Raw genomic sequence first — 17,732 nt, forward strand, 5'->3', positions numbered from 1 at the left:
AATTGCTTTTTTCACTGAATATAGCTGAAAATAATTCCATAGTAATAGGTAAAGATATATATCACTTACCATTACATTTGAATTATCATCTGCTTTAGGATATATCACCACTTATTTACCCAGACCACTATTGATATATATTTAGGTGGTCATTTATCTTCCATTATTATAAATGGGAAAATGTCCAGATGTGGGATTTATGGGTCAAAAAGTAAACATTAGTATCATTTTGATAGCTTATGCCATACTCTCCTTCATAAATTTTATAACACTCATATTAACACCACCCACGTCCAAAGTGTCTGTTTTCCTGCAGGCTCACCAACAGAGTACAGTGTCCAACTGGGACAATTGCTAATCTAAGTGACTAATGAAATCTTAATGTAGGATTAATTTATAGTTTTCTTCTTATGTATAGAGATAAGCATCTTTGCTTATCTTTGCTTATGATCAAGAGTCATTTGCCTTTCTCTTTCTGTGAACAGTTTTATCTTTAGCCCCAAACTTTTTTGTTTTGTTTTGTTTTGTGACAGAGTTTGGCTCTGTCACGCAGGCTGGAGTGCAGTGGCACAATCTCAGCTCACGAAACCTAGCCTCTCCCGGGTTCAAGTGTTTCTCCTGTCTCAGCTTCCTTAGTCGCTGGGATTACAGACACACCATCACGCCCAGCTAATTTTTGTAGTTTTAGTAGAGACAGCTTTTCACTATGTTGGCCAGGCTGGTCTCACACTCCTAACCTCAGATGATCTGCCCACCTCAGCCTCCCAAAGTGCTAGGATAACAGACGTGAGCCACCGTGCCAGGCCAGCCCCACACTTTTTAAATCCCTCACTGGCCCTCTTTTTAGCTAATTTATATATATATATAAATTATATATATACACACACACACACACACACGGTATGAACATTTTGTCTCTACATAAATTTCAAGTATTTTCTCAGTTTGTCACTTGTGATTTTACTTTTTTATTGTGTCTCACCATACAATTTTGCAATATCATTAAACTTATCTCTCTTTTTCTTCATGACTTCTTGACTTTGAGCCATAGTTAGGAAAGGTTTGCCCACTCTTACATTAGAGTAAAATTCATCCACATTTTCATCTATGACTAGTGTTCATTTTTTTATTATTTATTATGAATATCTTCTTCATTTGGGGTTTACTCATGTATATTCCGTGAAGAATGTAACTCCTATATAACCCCTTTATCATATGTTACATTTCATCTATAATTTTGACTATTTGTAGATTTTACAGTCGGGTTTAATGGTGTAAAATATGTTTCTGCTTTTTGTTTTCCCCTCATTTACTGCCCAGGAGAATTTCCTTTCTTGTCTCAGAGTTGAGGCAAATAAGTAGTAACAAGAAGCCCATTTTTGGATGTGTTGGAACATCTGGCAGTCTGGATTTTTAATGAAAGCTCTGTTTCAGATTGTCCCTTTAAATTAAATACATCATTTAATCTCCCCAGTCTCCCAAGTCATCATCTGTAAAATGTAAATGATTTACAGAGGTATTGGTGATTAGTTACATAAAGCATTTAGCACAGAGTAGGTTTCCATAATTGGAAGCTATATTATTTTACTCTTATGGTTATTAATTTTACAAATGTATATACTATACAGTTTTATGATTTGACTTATTCACTTTGGGAAAAGAATGTTGCAGTACACAAAGGAAGATTATACAATTAGAAGAAATTTCTTCATGAAGAAATGTATTTTGATTATTAAAATACATTAAGAAATACCATCTTGGCTAGGCTTGGTGACTCACACCTGTAATTCTAGCACTTTGGGAAGTTGAGGTGGGTGTATCACCAGATGTCACCAGTCTGGCCAAAGTGGCAAATCCCTGTCTCTACTAAAAATACAAAAATTAGCAAGACATGGTGGCGCACGCCTATAATCCCAGCTATTCGGGGGCTGAGTAGGGGAACCACTTGAACCAGGGAAGCAGAGGTTTCAGTGAGCCGAGATCAAGCCACTGCACTCCAGCCTGGGTGACACAGCAAGGCTCCATCTCATTCATAAATAAATAAATAAATAAATAAATAAATACCCTGTCTAGACATTAAGAGTATCATCAGAACCTATATTTAATTTACTCCGGTTAACATAATTAGCTTGATATTAATCTTAAGAAGTAATATATGGAACAAAATATGTTCATATTAATTTCCAAGCATCTCACTATTTGGTACAAATTACTGATAGTTTATTACAATATATGTTGAAAGACCAAATAGCTATAATTAAGATGTATGCACCATTAAAATAAAATTTCATAATCAAAAATGTACTCTCCCTCCACTTAATATCTATTTTCACGTGATGAAGTTTCAAATTAATTAGAGCCCTCTTAAGAAAAAAAATTTTCAAAAATCATCCAAACAAATATTTTCCATTTTCTTACTGATACACTAATTATGAATAACTATATACCACGTTTGTGTCTGCTTTCCCTGGACTGCATAATTTTGAAACTTAATTTAGTAATGAAATTGTAACTTTGTTCCTCAGTTAATGAAAGGAAATAGATGAAGCAGATACACATATTACTTATTGTTCTCAATTATGTACTGAAATCTCAATGTCTTCCAGGGACTCCTGAGGATTACCCACGGTTTTTCCATATGCATCCTAGGACAGCAGAACTTAGTCTCCTGGAGCCAGTTAACAGAGACTTTCACCAGAAATTTGATTTGGTTATTAAGGTAAATTAAGCTAATATCTTATTTCCTTGTGTTTATGAACTGCTAATCAGATAAATCTGTAGAGGCTACTGTAGGCAGTTTTATGTTATAAAATTAAAATTAATGTGGACAGCAACCAATTTTTTGTTTAAAAAAAGCAAAGTCCCGTTTTAATATATGGCATTGCTTTTCTCTAAAATAACTTTTTATAGTACCATGGGGTAAAATACTAAATATTCTTATATGTAACTAATGCCTTGGTTAAGTGTATACAATTCTACACAATTCATTACGTCTTCTCACATTTTTTTTCTACTAAAAGGAATTAGCATTTTACCACAAAAACATGACCAATTAAGACATCTAAAATGTGCTTGATTTATATGTTATTTTAATTTTGTTTTCATTTTTATTAGTTAATTTTATTTTAATGTGTTTTTGTGTTTTTAATGCTGATTTTTCCAACATAAAAATAAAAGGTCTTGCCTATCCAAAGATGTATTCAATACACATCTCATTATTTTCTTTATATTGAAAGATGATCTTCGACCTGAAATAATTTTGAAGCTAAGTTAATCTATTTGGCATTTCACTTTTGGTTTAATAGTATATCTGTATTTTAATATAATCATTAAATAGATACTGTAAAAATGCAGATATTCTTCTAATTAATTTCGATGGACTTCATTGAGATGGTGAGATTTAATCTAATCAGTGAAGGAAAAACAGGAATTTGACAGGCAGAGATGAGGACTGGGAAAATTTGGGCATTGTAGGTACAACAAAAGGCAAAAGCAAAGATTCAGCATAAGTTTTGTATATAGTACACAACTTTCTCATATTTAAGTATGCAAAAAAAACCTCTAGAAATGCATCCCAATGGTATTTTTCTTACCTTTTGAAAAATGTAAACATATTAAATGAAAAGGAAGTAAAGTAAGGAAGCTTACTGAGATGAACAATGTTCAAGCTGCTTTATGTGCATTTTTCATTGAATTGTTGCCACAACTTTAGTATTACTCTCATTTGCACGAAATGTGGAAACTAAAGTTCAGATAAGGTAAGTGATTACCTTAGAGTTAATTACTAATAAGGGGCAGAGTTGAGTTTCAAATTTAGTTTTATATACACTAAAGCCATGCTCTTTTCACTTCACAAATATGCAGATACTTAGAAATGGTTGTCTGGTTAACAATTAATAGATATGTCCTTAGCACAGAACCTGTGTTTATTTAGCAATCCTTGTCCTTGAAAAAGCTTATAGTCTAGAAAGGGAAACCATCATATAATGAAATAAATCAGATATAATACATCAAATGCTAAGAGGAAGACATGTAAAGAATGGTAATGACACACGGAATAGGGACATTTAAATTAATCTAGAAACTCACGGAAATTTTCTGGAGATCACCCCAAGCTAAATGTTGCTGGATTGAAAGAGTATGGCCGATGAATAAAAGTGGGAAATATGTTTGAATATAAGGAGGCGCAGAAGTGAAAGCTTGGAAACATAATGCACAGGCTACAAGCAGTTAACAGGGAAATGAGGTCTAGAGCCAGACCACGGAAGGAGCCTGAAGGGTGACTGCAGTTTCCTGGGATTTCATTTATTAAGGGTTTGGGACTTATTCAACAAAAAACATCACTTTAACCGATTGTATTAAATGCCATGCATGAGATTCACTTTCTTACATTGACTATGTTAATTGTTATGGGAGTATATAAAACTCCACAATGTGTACTGATTTTCTATTGTGGATCTCCCTGGAGTCTCGTGGTACTGCTTTCTATGGGAATTAAGAAATTTGACAAAGCACTGTTTCCAAACTGCCACATGTGAAACCAAAAATCAATTATTTTCCTTTATGATCGAATTCAGCTGTCCTGGTGTACCTGGGTACAGTGTAACTCAGTCCATCAATTACAGGAAAAAAAAAAAAAGCAATTACAACAGGTTACAGATTTTTTTGTTTTAATAACACTTTCTTTTATTAATGGAAGTTTTAACAGACATTATTAGATTCAAATTACTATGTTTTGTGTGAAGTCAAGGACATAATAAGCCAAGGTATCTAACTGTAATAATAATGTACCACCTGCTTGAATAATAACTGAGTATTGTGGTATTGTTCAGGGGACTATTGAAATGCTACAATCTCGCAGTTCTCCTCTACAGTAAATCTTTCCATTTCTTCTCTCTCTCTTTTACTTTAATAATACTTCATTTTTTCATTGGCCCTAAAAGTTTTTGTTGGACTAGATCCCAATTTATGTTTCAAAAGCAGAGAAAAAATAAAATGAAGTATCATCTCCTACATTTTGATGAATTCTGCTTTAAAAAGCTATGTGTGTATTTAACAGCTGGTGAGTGCCACGAATTAGAGATTTATCATGTTCATTTTTTCCTCTATTTCTCCCAGTGATTTATTCAGCATGCTGACAAATAAAAATGTAAAGGTGAAACTTGGAAGACAAAGTGGAATAGTTCACAAACTTTAGAATCTGAAAAGATTAAAACTTGCAACTGAAAAAGTTTGTTCCATTCCAAAACACTATCCTAAATTTTATATAATTGTAATCATGTAAGCATACTTTAAAATGTGATATACACTGTGAACAAGAATCATAGATTTGGTTTACCCAGGACAGTACATGTTTATGTCTGCTGTCTTTGTGTAATTATTCATAATACCTCTCTTGCTCTTTTAAATGTGCCAGTTTGTATAAGTTATTTGATCACTACACTCATAAAATAAAAACCACCTATGATGTAAAAATACGAAAGCACATTTGAGACACTGGTAAGAGTGAATTAGTTCACGTGTGGACCATCTATTACAAAGTCCATAAGATCACTTTCAGTATTATACGTGAAATATTTTAAAGTATTATTAGTTGATATATTTATACTTCAGGCATCTAATACAAAGCTACTAGTCATTAATTATTAAGATCAATTAAATGGATAAATTATGAATAATTTACTATCTCTCAGTTCTTCAAAGAACAATTGCATGTTTTAATCTAAATCCCTTTAATTAACAACGAAGAGCAAAGATCACAATGAAATTAGAAGCATAATTGTTTCATGTTTCCTCTGATTTTCATGTTGTTACTCACTGACCTACTTATTCTGTCTAGCACGCTACCTTTTAACTTATTTTCCTTCCAACTCATGGGCTCATTAACCCTGAGATCTCATTACTTCCCTTTCACACCCTCTGTTCCAGACATACTAAACCGCTTCCAGTGCCCTCCACTGACCATGCTGTTTCTGACATCTAAGCATTTAGAGATACTGTCCCTCTTCCTGAATCATTCCTCCCTCTTCTTGTCAACAGTCTAATTCAAACTGATGCTTCAGTTTTTAACTAAGAAGACGTTTGCCCTAGAAAGGCATAGCCACTGTTAGGAGGCCGCTTTTTTGCAGCCTGTTGGCCCCTAGAGTGGCCCCCAATTACTCTATTGAATGTACCTGTTTATTTTCTCGCAACTTTTACAGGGGGACAGATTGTGAAACATTTATTTACACTGTGTCCCATGCCCCTACATCTACCTATATACAGCACATAGAAGCTGCTTAATAAACATTTGTTGTAATGATTTTCTCCGACACAGTAAATCTTTTCAGACTGTTGAATCTGTACCTACATCTTCGCTCTATATAAATACATACACTTGAATATGTATGCATTTGATAAAATTTGATCTTGCATCTCTGTGCAGAAAAAAAAAAGATGTAAATGAGGCAAATAGATTTCCATATAAATTCAATCCCTAGAAAAAAGGTCAGACCTTTGTTACGGCACAACTAAAGCTATTTATGACTGCATCAAAAAAAGGTGTTGTGTTTCTTCTAAAGAAAAATTACATACTTGTCATAGAAAATGAGCCAGGGAATTAAAAACTAGTGAGCTTGACTCTTAGTGCTGATGTGCCTCATGCCCTGGCAAGGTGTGGTCCTTGAGTAATTTGAGAGTTACAGGAAAACAGCATTTGAGAAATGATTGAGGGCTAAGAGGACAGCTGCTACAACTCCTGTCCCTACATGAGTCACTAATGCCACAACTCTAGAAAATGTTTAGTCACTATTTGAGTAATGATAAAAATTGTATTTTACTTCATAGAAATTTAACAGAAAACTCTGATTCAATGATTTTAAAGCATATGGCATTTGCTACTTTTCAATTTGTCTAATCCTTGTTGAGTGCTTCTCAAGTGCCTGGCATTTTTCTTGGTGCCGAGGAGACATATTTTACTTCTGATGTCTACAGACATCTTTTCAATTATTGGTTGGATAACTACTCCTAGTATTATTTAATTATGACAAATTAAAAATGTAGCAAACTATATATATATCCTTTAAAAATTCCAAACCTTCTATTTTCTATTCTCCTTTTCAGTTAATCATATTTCAGTTGGTCACCCACCGAAGCTAGACACTGCCGCTTCTTCAAAGGTCTCTACTGTCGAATGTTCCCACTCAGTCACTCATAGAATCCCTTCTTGATACCTTTGAAATTCTCTTGAATATCTCAGCTCTGCTTATCCACTGCAATTCTTTAGTTCACATTGTCTTGGCTCATCATCTTACACAAGCAGTCTCTAAAACCATAGCTTCATTTCTGTGCATCTTATCCATCTTTTCACACTGCCAACAGAGTATCACTAAAACAACAAAAAATAGATCATACTGCTGCATGTTGCCTTCAAGCCAATTTACAATTTGCCCCCTACCTGAATTTCCCACAGAGACGTTGTCAAGTTGAAAGATCACAGGTGTCTAAGTCAGGCAGAGTAGCAAGTCAAAGATCATCAGTCATCACTTCTCAAAATGAAAAGGATGGAACCTACTGTGAAAATGAAAAAGCTAATAAAATTAATTAAATCTGTTATGGAGATGTGAAATATAAGTTATGTTCTTTCTACTCTAATGTGTAAATCATCAGTTTTCAAAAAAAAAAAAAAAAGCGAGAGAGAGAGAGAAGAGGCAAGAAAAGAAAAGGATTGGCACTCCCATAAGGTGAGATTGAACAGGGGCCATCAGTGACCCAGAGTTAAGACAAGAGGATAAAACATCAGGGCTGCTATTGCCAAGCTACAAGAAGGAAGACAAATGCTGCAAATGGCATATCTTCTATATCTGGAAATATTCTAGCAATATATTCCTACTCTTATTCTTATGGCAAGAATGAAACATACATACACACACACACACACACACACACACACACACACACGCGTACTATTAGTTCAGACCACTCTAACAAAGTACAAAAGACTGGGTGGATTATGAACAACAAAAATATATTTCTCACTCTTCCGGAGACTGGCAAACCATGCTCAATATGGTGGGTTCTAGTTAGGTTCCTTTTCTGGGTTGCAGATTGCCAACTTCTGTTTGTATCTTCAGTTGGAGGAGAGAGGGTGAGAGAGCTCTCTGGGATACCTCTTGTAAGGACACTAATTACTTTTATGAGAGCTCTATTCTCATGATCTAATTACCTCTCCTAATTGCATTACATTGGGGATTAGGATTTCAATGTATGAATTTGGAGAGTTACAAATATTAAGTCCATTGCACACCACATCTCAGTTCAATAGGTTACTAAATAATAAGTTTAACTTTTCTACCCCAATAGCCAGGTATCTAAGGTAAGGCAAAGTAAATTAAATGTCTCTTATACATTTTAGAGAAAATCATTCCACAGAAATTTCAGGCATTACTTGTTCTTAGTAATGAAGTAGCAATCTTTCCATGAATTTCCAAACAAACATTACAGTTTCTGAAATCAAGTGATCTTTGATACACTGATAAGTGTTTATCTTTTAATTTTGTGTTCTCCTTTTTGTTAAACTTAGCAGATTGCCACATAAAGCATAATTTTTGTCATGATGTGTCATAGTGTCCAACTAACAAAAGGGGATATTATCAACTGGGTTAAAATTAGAGGGCCAAGAAGACTTTGGGAGAAAACTATGTTCCACGAGGCTCTCTATATAAGATCACTAATGCTTCTAATTAATGGTGAAGAAAATCCTTCATGTTAGGAAATTTGAGCATATCACTAAATAAGCGGGAATGGTTAAGACAAATGACTATATCTGTTTTACCTTAACTGTAACAGAGTAAGTAAATGAGCTCAGAGGTAGAATATGGAATTTAAACTGCCTAAGGATGAAGCGATGCACGTGGATAGAATTAAGGGATCAAATGCCAGAGAAGGCAGCTAAGAGTATCCTTCAGGTTTTCTGCTACAGTGTGACGTTGTACACCACCTCCCACCAGAGACTTCCTCCACAGGGTGCCTGATACCACATCCAATAACACATCATGAGAATGGCAACAATTTGATTCAGATAACATGCTAAAATACATCACAGAGGATGTAGAAGCTCAAAAAGAAGTCAATCTAAAAAACTTAACCTTTTAAAATTTTTGTCTTAATGAGTTAAGTTTAATCAAACAAAAATATTGCTGAAGATTAACACTACCATGACTAGGAAAGAATAAATAATACCAAAACACAAAACAAAGGAACAACAACAACAACAAAAACAGTATTTGTGTTTCTTCAGAAAGAACACTGTGTCTTTTTATTTTCTACTGGTTGGTCTCTAAAAATTCTAATTACTGACTTAAATTAATTAATTATTATGCCAATTATGGAAGCTAATAAAAGGAAAAGAAGTATGATGTCCTCGTCTCATACCGCTATTCATGCAGGAGCATTAGAACACAAATAGAATGTAGCAGTTGAATATAGTGGCTGTCGAAATGCACAAACTGACAAAAGACAGAGGTGACATTTTACTTGGGCCTTTTTTCTTCCTCACAAGGTGACCTGTAACTGCTTGAGAAGAAGAAAGGCAATTTATCCATTCTCATCAGAGTACCTTGCTTTTTGCCAAGGCCTTCTTGTCGGCAAAGGTCATCGTAAGAGTAGAACAGCAAGACCAAACGTTGTAAAATGTTCAAAGGAAAGCCACTTTCTGAACCCTTACCATGTCTCCCTACTCTGCCATCCCCACACACATAAACATCCTTAGCACTCTGCACATATGTTCCCAAGTAATCATTCTTCATAAGTTTCTTGATTCCACAGTAATAATGAAAAATGAAAGAGCATACTGAAAAACTTGTAGACTGAAACTCTTTGTTATTTTTTGTCTCAAGAACAGTCTGGTAGGTGGAGGAACATTGACCTCTCACCCTCACTATCTTCTAGGTTCTGAAAAAATAACCGATTTAGATATAATTTTTATATTGATGAAGTTTTAAAACTTGCTTATTACAAAATGCATTATTCTAGTTGACTAATTCATAGAAGGTACTTTAGTGGGGTTTTCTCCTGGTTAAGAAAAAACTGGGAATCGGATCAGACTCCAGTGTAGGATAAGATGGCTTTGCTGGTTGCGGAGGCAAAAGGTAGGATAAAATAATAAAAATAAAACATAAGTTGGAAGATTCAGAGACAAAAGTGTTATTCCTTTCTCACTATCATAATTTTATATCTGGCTGACCTTGCTGTTTATACCCAAGATGATTTTCACATTCCAAACACCAGCCAAATCGTTCAACATGTTGGTGATAAGTGAGAGTTTTCAGAATCTGTGGTCTTCCCCAGAGTGGCAAGGTTATTTTTTCTTTAAATCATTCAAAATTCCTTTAGTCATTCCAGTGTCGATTTATATCTCATGCTCTAAGCAAAAAGAAAGATTTTTATCACTGAAAGGTATACAAGAGATTTAAGGATTCATGTTTTCATTGTAACAAGTTATAAACAGAATGGGCATATTCTTACTTGAAGTGAAGATAGAAAGTATTTTATTGTATGAAAAATATTCCCTAGGTGTGAAATGTGTCAGTATTATTTCGTTGTGACATTACAAAGCTTTTTAAAGTATGTGCCTATATTCTATCTAGTGAAGTTATCTTTTCCTTTTGTCATACAAAAAAATGTATTTGTTTCCAACCAAGAATGTATCTCCTGCTGTATAACCTTGCAAACAAACTGTACAGCATGCAACAGTTATTTATATTTTATCCCATGAAGTTTATATGTTTTTGAATTTATTTATAAGTTTTTGAGTATGTTTAGTAATAGTAATAAATTGGCTTAGAGTCAAACTGATTTTGCATCCTTTAATTTTTAGAGTATTAAATTTTAAATAAAGGAGGCTCCTGTAGGTTTTAAGACAGTTAATTTTACAAGTAGGGTCAATAATCAATGGTATATTCTTATTTTTATTAGGATGGTGCAAACATAATTGCGGTGTTTGCCATTACTTTTAATGGCAAAAATCTAACAATTTTTAATTAGTTGATAATATGTTCTTTGATTCATGGAGCACAGGTTTTTCACAGTCATCTCTCCCTAAGACATTTTTTTTTTTTTCTTTTTTTTTTTTGAGACGGAGTCTCGCTGTGTCACCCAGGCTGGAGTGCAGTGGCCGGATCTCAGCTCACTGCAAGCTCCGCCTCCCGGGTTCACGCCATTCTCCTGCCTCAGCCTCCGAGTAGCTGGGACTACAGGCGCCCGCCACAACGCCCGGCTAGTTTTTTGTATTTTTAGTAGAGACGGGGTTTTACCATGTTAGCCAGGATGGTCTCGATCTCCTGACCTCGTGATCCACCCGCCTCGGCCTCCCAAAGTGCTGGGATTACAGGCTTGAGCCACCGCGCCCGGCCTCCCTAAGACATTTTATACACACACACACACACACACACACAAACACACACACACGAAAAAAGGAAATATAATCTGATAACCTATTACCAATTACTGTTGCTTTGGACCCCTAGTTTTTGTAGAGCTTCAGTGAGCTGCAGGATCCTACAGAGAGTTCCCTTACATAAATGACTCTCCTCCATTCTGTTTCCAACTAAGTCCAAATTAAGAGACTTTGCTGAAAGTGAAGAAGAGTGATAATCTAGCCTTACATAAAAGGCTAGAGCAGAGTTGTACTCAGCTGCTCACCCTAGGCTTTTTTAGTGTAACAGCTACCTATAAGCCTGTGCGAGAAAAGCTAAAATGCCCGATCCAACTGATCCCAAACGACTACTGATTCTACATATCAGGACCATGGGATGTGCTCCTTTTGGAAAGGCAGACTTCAGGGCTATCCCTACAGAATCAAGATTTACATGTGATTTTCAGGATGCTAAATTTTAAGAGCAAATCATATATTAACATTACTTGAAAACTTAGGAAGATATGATAAAATTAAACTAATAAAGAAAACAAGTAAGCAATACAGCAAATACATGTCAAGTATTTTGGCTGAGCCCCTGGGAATCTGCTTTAACAATTACCTTGGATTATTTTAAGGCAGCAGATAAGAAGCAGGGCTTTGGAAACCACAGTGTTTGGGAAATACTAGTGGGAAAGTGCAAAAGGCCAAGTCTACTTTTGGGGTCTATCTTTAATGAATGCAGATGGTTGAAGAGGGGAGCATCTTTAATTTTCATGTATCTTTCATAATGCTGGTTTTCCATGTCACTTCCTAGAGCAGCCCTTATTAAATTAGCACTTGGACTTGAGTGCCCATATCCTAGTTTACTGTGATAGGAGAGGGAGGGATAGTCTAGGTACACTTTTTTGGGGAACAAGTTCATAGCTTATTTTTTTAGTAACATTTTAATTGAAATGCTGACATGCTACTGACATAGAGGAAAGTGTGTCTCTTGATGAATTTTCACAAAGTGAAGTTAATCATGTAACTAACAACCAGATTTTTGTTAAAAAAGATACCACAAACTTCCCATATGCCTCCTACACCTCCTCCTAGTCACTAATCAACTTGCCAACACCTGACACAACCACAAACTTCCACTATAGGATTCTAACAGCATAAACTACTTTTTTCTTCTTCTTTGCAACATTTTATAATTGGATTAAATGTTGATGTTTTTAATCAGATTCTTAAGAGTTTTATCATTCCTTCTATTTTTCTTTACTGTAACCAACTCAGGAAGCATATGTTCCACAATCATATACTTTCCACCTGTGAAAAAGCTCAATGGCAATGAATTGTCTGCTAAAGGAAAATTTGAGACTTTTATTAACATTTTGATTTCAAAATAAAAGTACAAGTAATTCACAGTTGAATCCCAAAACAAACATGTCCAAATGTCAGGCTATTTGAAGGTTATACACTAATAATGTTATTGCCGAAAAAAATAAATTGGTTGAAAGCTTAAGTAAACATATTTTACCTGTCTAAAGTGATTTTTAAAATGTTAAGCAAATCCAATTTCTATCAATAAAGAAAGAGAGGATGTATAATTTAGCCCTTCAACAAAATTAACCAAAGTGAACAATCTTCTTTGTCTACTTGAGAGTTGAATTTAAAATTGAAAATAAAGCAATAAAGGGATATGCATGAATCATTGGTAGTTTGGTCGACTAGCCAGTTTTTCAGAATCATTCTCATATAAAGATAAATATGCAGCCTGTACCTTGCTGAGTGAAGAAACTTGGAAAAATTATACCCTTGTATATTGAAGGCTTTACTGAAGAACTGTTTAGCAAGAGGTGTGGTCTCCAGGAAGGGAACAGAGGAAGAAGAAAATTTTGAATTACATAGTAGCCTTATATCCTATGTTTAGAGTCATTAGCAACAGGAATACACTATTACTCAGAACATTGTCATTATCTGCCTTCAGGGAACATTTTGTATGCATTTGTCTTTCTCTAACTAGATACCAGAAACCTTCTGTATGTCAAATTACCTTCGCTCTGCTTTTTGTTGTCAATCTGAGGTCCTTTTATTTAAAAATAACAAAGTAAAAATGGTGGCTTACACTCAAGACTATATTGATACTATGTATACACGTACATACATGCACACATACACCAACATACCTAAATTCTAATTAATTATGACTAATGGAATGCCAAGAGGATTTGACCATAACATATGAATAGTAGCTAATACTGAGTTTATTACTTGTAGAGTATTCCCACTGACATGCGAGCAATCCTTTGTAATGCTAGAGTCATATGACAATTTTCGTGTTGTTGAACCTACACAGTTGATAATTGTATAATTGTATGCAGTTTCAGTTACTAGACTCTAAGTCTTATGGCGTGACAACATTGGCTCTTGGATGCACTGTATTTTCCAGAGTTTTTACTCCAGATAATAATGACTATCCATTAGTAAAGACTGGTCCTCTTTACTAATCAATAGGGCTGAAAAGAAAGATTCTCCAACAATTGGAGTTTGAGTAGCCACACCCAGAATGATGTCTGTCAAAGTACATGCTGCTCACATTATAACCACCATAGAGAGTTTGATAAAAATGGAGATTCCTTGCCTCTAACACCAACATTTGAACCAGAATCTGTAGATTGGGTATGGGAATCTGCCTTTTTTTTTTTTTTTTTTCTTGTTGCTCAGGCTGGAGTGTAATGGCACAATTTTGGCTCACTGCAACCTCCGCCTCCTGGGTTCAAGTGATTCTTCTGCCTCAGCCTCCCGAGTAGCTGGCATTACAGGCATGCGGTGCCGCACCCGGCTAATTTTGTATTTTTAGTAGAGACAGGGCTTCTCTATGTTGGTCAGGCTGGTCTCAAACTCGCTGCCTCTGGGGATCCACCCCCCTCAGCCTCCCAAAGTGTTAGGATTACAGGCGTGAGCCACCGCACCTGGCCCAGGGAATCTGCTTCTTATTAGGCCTTCCATTCTATTCTTATGCACATCAGAATTTGAAAATGATTGCCTTGTGTGGTTGCCATGATTTTTAACGTTTATCTGTCCCTTACCTCTGGTGAAAAGAGAATGCCATTTGTTTTCCTTACCCACTCCCTCCATCCTTTATTCCCTCTTTTTCTTCCTCCCTCCCTCTTTTTTTTCTTTTCCTAAGATATCTAATGTTTGCAAAAATTGGCCAAGCAGATTCTAAGAACTAGGTGTTAAAAGCTATAGTTCAGTAAGTAAAGCAAGTAAATTAAATTAATAAATTAAAATGTGTTAAGTGGAATGTAAGAGTACACACAGTCGAAATCATGCTAAAGTCCTCAATTTGCCTCATTCTGACAGTAAAATGTATCTAAGCCATGTGTTAAGAGCAAAGTCACAACAAACATCTCATTCTTTTTTTTTTTTTTTTTTTTTTTTTTTTTTTTTTTTTTTTTTTTTTTGAGACAGAGTCTCGCTCTGTCCCCCAGGCTGGAGTGCAGTGGCACGATCTCGGCTCACTGCAAGCTCCGTCTCCTGGGTTCAGGCCATTCTCCTGCCTCAGCCTCCCGAGTAGCTGGGACTATAGGCGCCCGCCACCGCACCTGGCTAATTTTTTGTATTTTTAGTAGAGACGGGGTTTCACCGTGGTCTCGATCTCCTGACCTTGTGATCCGCCCGCCTCGGCCGCCCAAAGTGCTGGGATTACAGGCGTGAGCCACTGCGCCCGGCCCAAACATCTCATTCTTTAAGCCACTGTCCATTTAAAAAATCATATAAATAGGCCTTTTTGCATAAGTATTATATGTAAATGCATAAACTTTCTGTAAGATTATACGTTATTCTGTTCACAGCACCGTCCTTATAGAAATGGAATCATAATTGATAATTGAGGGGGCTGGATGAGGTCCATTCATAAGACTGGTAAGAATGTGCATCAGTATCAATTACCCATAGGTAAACTTGCAGATATCGCAAACCTTTAAAATGCGGGAATAGAGACATTCTGTAATCTAAGGTGTTCATGTTGTACATTCACATTAATTAATTTCTACTTTGTGTATGTTCACACACACACACTGAAAAAAAATCCATAAATATCTATGAAATGTGAATTAGAATGATGTCACATTCACTTAATTTAAAAAAATATTTAATGTAAAGCCTATTAAAATTAAAAATACAGAAAAGTAAAAATAAGTATATATTTGAGCTTCTTCCATATACCAGGGATTGTCTGAAATTTTAGCAGTGAATGAAACAGATACATTTACAGTATTTATGCTCATTGAATTTAAAAATTAATGAAAAATGAGGTTCAGACTAATTACAAGAAAAGTTTAGGTTTTCAATAGCATTGGATGATGGAATTTACTATACATGCAATATGATTATATTTCTATTTTTTGCATGCTATAAATACAGAAAAATATTTCATAAATTTATAACATTAGCCAAATTAAAATGTAGTACTACCTTAACTTTGAAAATTGCAATATTTATCTTTAATATTTAAGTAGGGTAAGACCATAATTTGCTACATTGATATAAGACCGTTTTTTCATCTCAAGTTTACTAACAGAATATTTCTTGGCATATATAATCTACTAATACTGTATTGTGAAATGAGAAGATGGAACTTCAAATTCAATTTTCAAAAAACTGGTTTTCACTTTTTCCACATCTATCACCTGAAGCAAGAGGTGACTTCAAGTTTCTTGTTTTCTGTACCTGTAAGTATGTAGCTGCCATTAAAGCGGGAAAGACTATGAGTGTAGGAGGTTCGTGGAGGGTAATCAGAATTTCATTTTTGCAGGCATTTATATCTGAAATGTCTGTTAGATATTTAAGCAGTGTTATGAAGTACACAGTTGGATATGGATTGTGGAATTCAGAGGACAAGCCCGGGTTGGAGATTAAAATTAGGAGTCATAATAGTACTGACATTTTTAATGCTATGAGATTAGACTAGATGAGCAAGGGAGTGAGTATAAAGAAAAGATGAATAACACCTCACTTCTGGGCCACTCCAAAATTAAGAAGTAGGGGAGAAAAAGGGAAACCACCAAAAGAGAATGAGAAAACATGGATAGTAAGATAGGAAGAGAACAGAGAAGCTGTTGCCATGAAAGGATAGTGAATAATGTTTAAATGCTGAAGATAGGTCAAGTAAGATAAGGACTGAAAATAAATATTGCTTTTAGCAATGTAAAAGACACTGGTGATTTTGACAAAAGCAGCTGGTTTTGAGTGGCTGAGGCAAAAGTATGATTGAAGTGGATTTAAGAAAACTTGGGAGGGTGAGTACAGACGAAGGTGAGAACTTGAGATCTAAGAAGTGGGAGTTGAGCAATAAGAACACATGAACACAGGGAAGGGAACATCACACACCAGGACCTGTCAAGGGTGGGGGCCTAGGGAAGGGATAGCATTAGGAGAAATGCCTAATGTAGATGATGGGTTGTTGGGCGCAGCAAACCACCATGGAACGTGTATACCTATGTAACAAACTTGCACGTTCTGCACGTGTATCCCAGAATTTAAAATACAAAAAAAAAAAAGTGGGCTCTGTAGATGAACAATAAATAATTCCTGGAAAACATGATTTCTTTCTTATATCTTACAATTTATTTAAATGATAAATAATTTGATAAGCTTTGCCATTATCTTTTTTAAATTGTTGAATCTACTTGAAAGGTTTCATATTAGAGACTATGAAATTGTTAAATTGTTTGCCACCGGTTAGCAAGAGCAAAGTTATTCTGTAGTCTCAGTCCTCTATTACAAGGTGCTCAGAAATTATCAGTATTTCCTTTTTTTAATATTGAAAATGGTTTGTCTTTTTCAGTGTTTGCCTTCCAAAGTAACAAAATAGTGTGCTTTTTATACTTCATTATTTTTTGGCTTTAGTTTTACTTCGGTCTCGTTACTGAAAATGAGACCCATGCCCAGACTCTTTTCAAACAAAACCCTAGCATTTAAATATAATGTTTAACTCATAACCATAGACTCTGTAGATATAAATAAGGTTACCTTATGAAAATAAATGATTTTTAAAATACCACCTTGTTTCAATTGAGCTGTTTTTAAAATATTTCTCATTTCATCCACCATGGATTTCAGGGGAACAGAATAATTCAGATTTTTGAGAACCCTTATTTATATGTAAGAAAAGATAATTGGATCAGAGTTTTGATGCATGGACCCACTAAAGAGCAAAGTATATTATTATTATTATTATTATTATTATTATTTAAATTTGACATTTTAACTCTTACTTAACAGAAGTATTTATCACAATATTTTTTCCTACTACTAATTTGTCCAATCTATCTTGTTTTTCAATATT

The 17,732-nt window shown here is 34.9% G+C and overlaps 1 protein-coding gene across 3 annotated transcripts in view; it reads left to right on the plus strand.

Moving 5' to 3' along the window:
- The window catches only part of PCDH15 (protocadherin related 15), a 1,784,920-nt gene that overhangs the window by 1,401,135 nt on the left and 366,053 nt on the right, over positions 1-17,732 (plus strand). For all 3 annotated transcript variants that reach the window (XM_050805159.1, XM_050805156.1, XM_050805157.1), the window contains one exon: positions 2,607-2,719. In XM_050805159.1, coding sequence (XP_050661116.1) covers positions 2,607-2,719 — 113 coding nt within the window. The remainder of the gene's footprint in view (positions 1-2,606; positions 2,720-17,732) is intronic.

The sequence above is a fragment of the Macaca thibetana genome, chromosome 9, assembly GCF_024542745.1.
Source record: "Macaca thibetana thibetana isolate TM-01 chromosome 9, ASM2454274v1, whole genome shotgun sequence".
Taxonomy (NCBI): domain Eukaryota; kingdom Metazoa; phylum Chordata; class Mammalia; order Primates; family Cercopithecidae; genus Macaca; species Macaca thibetana.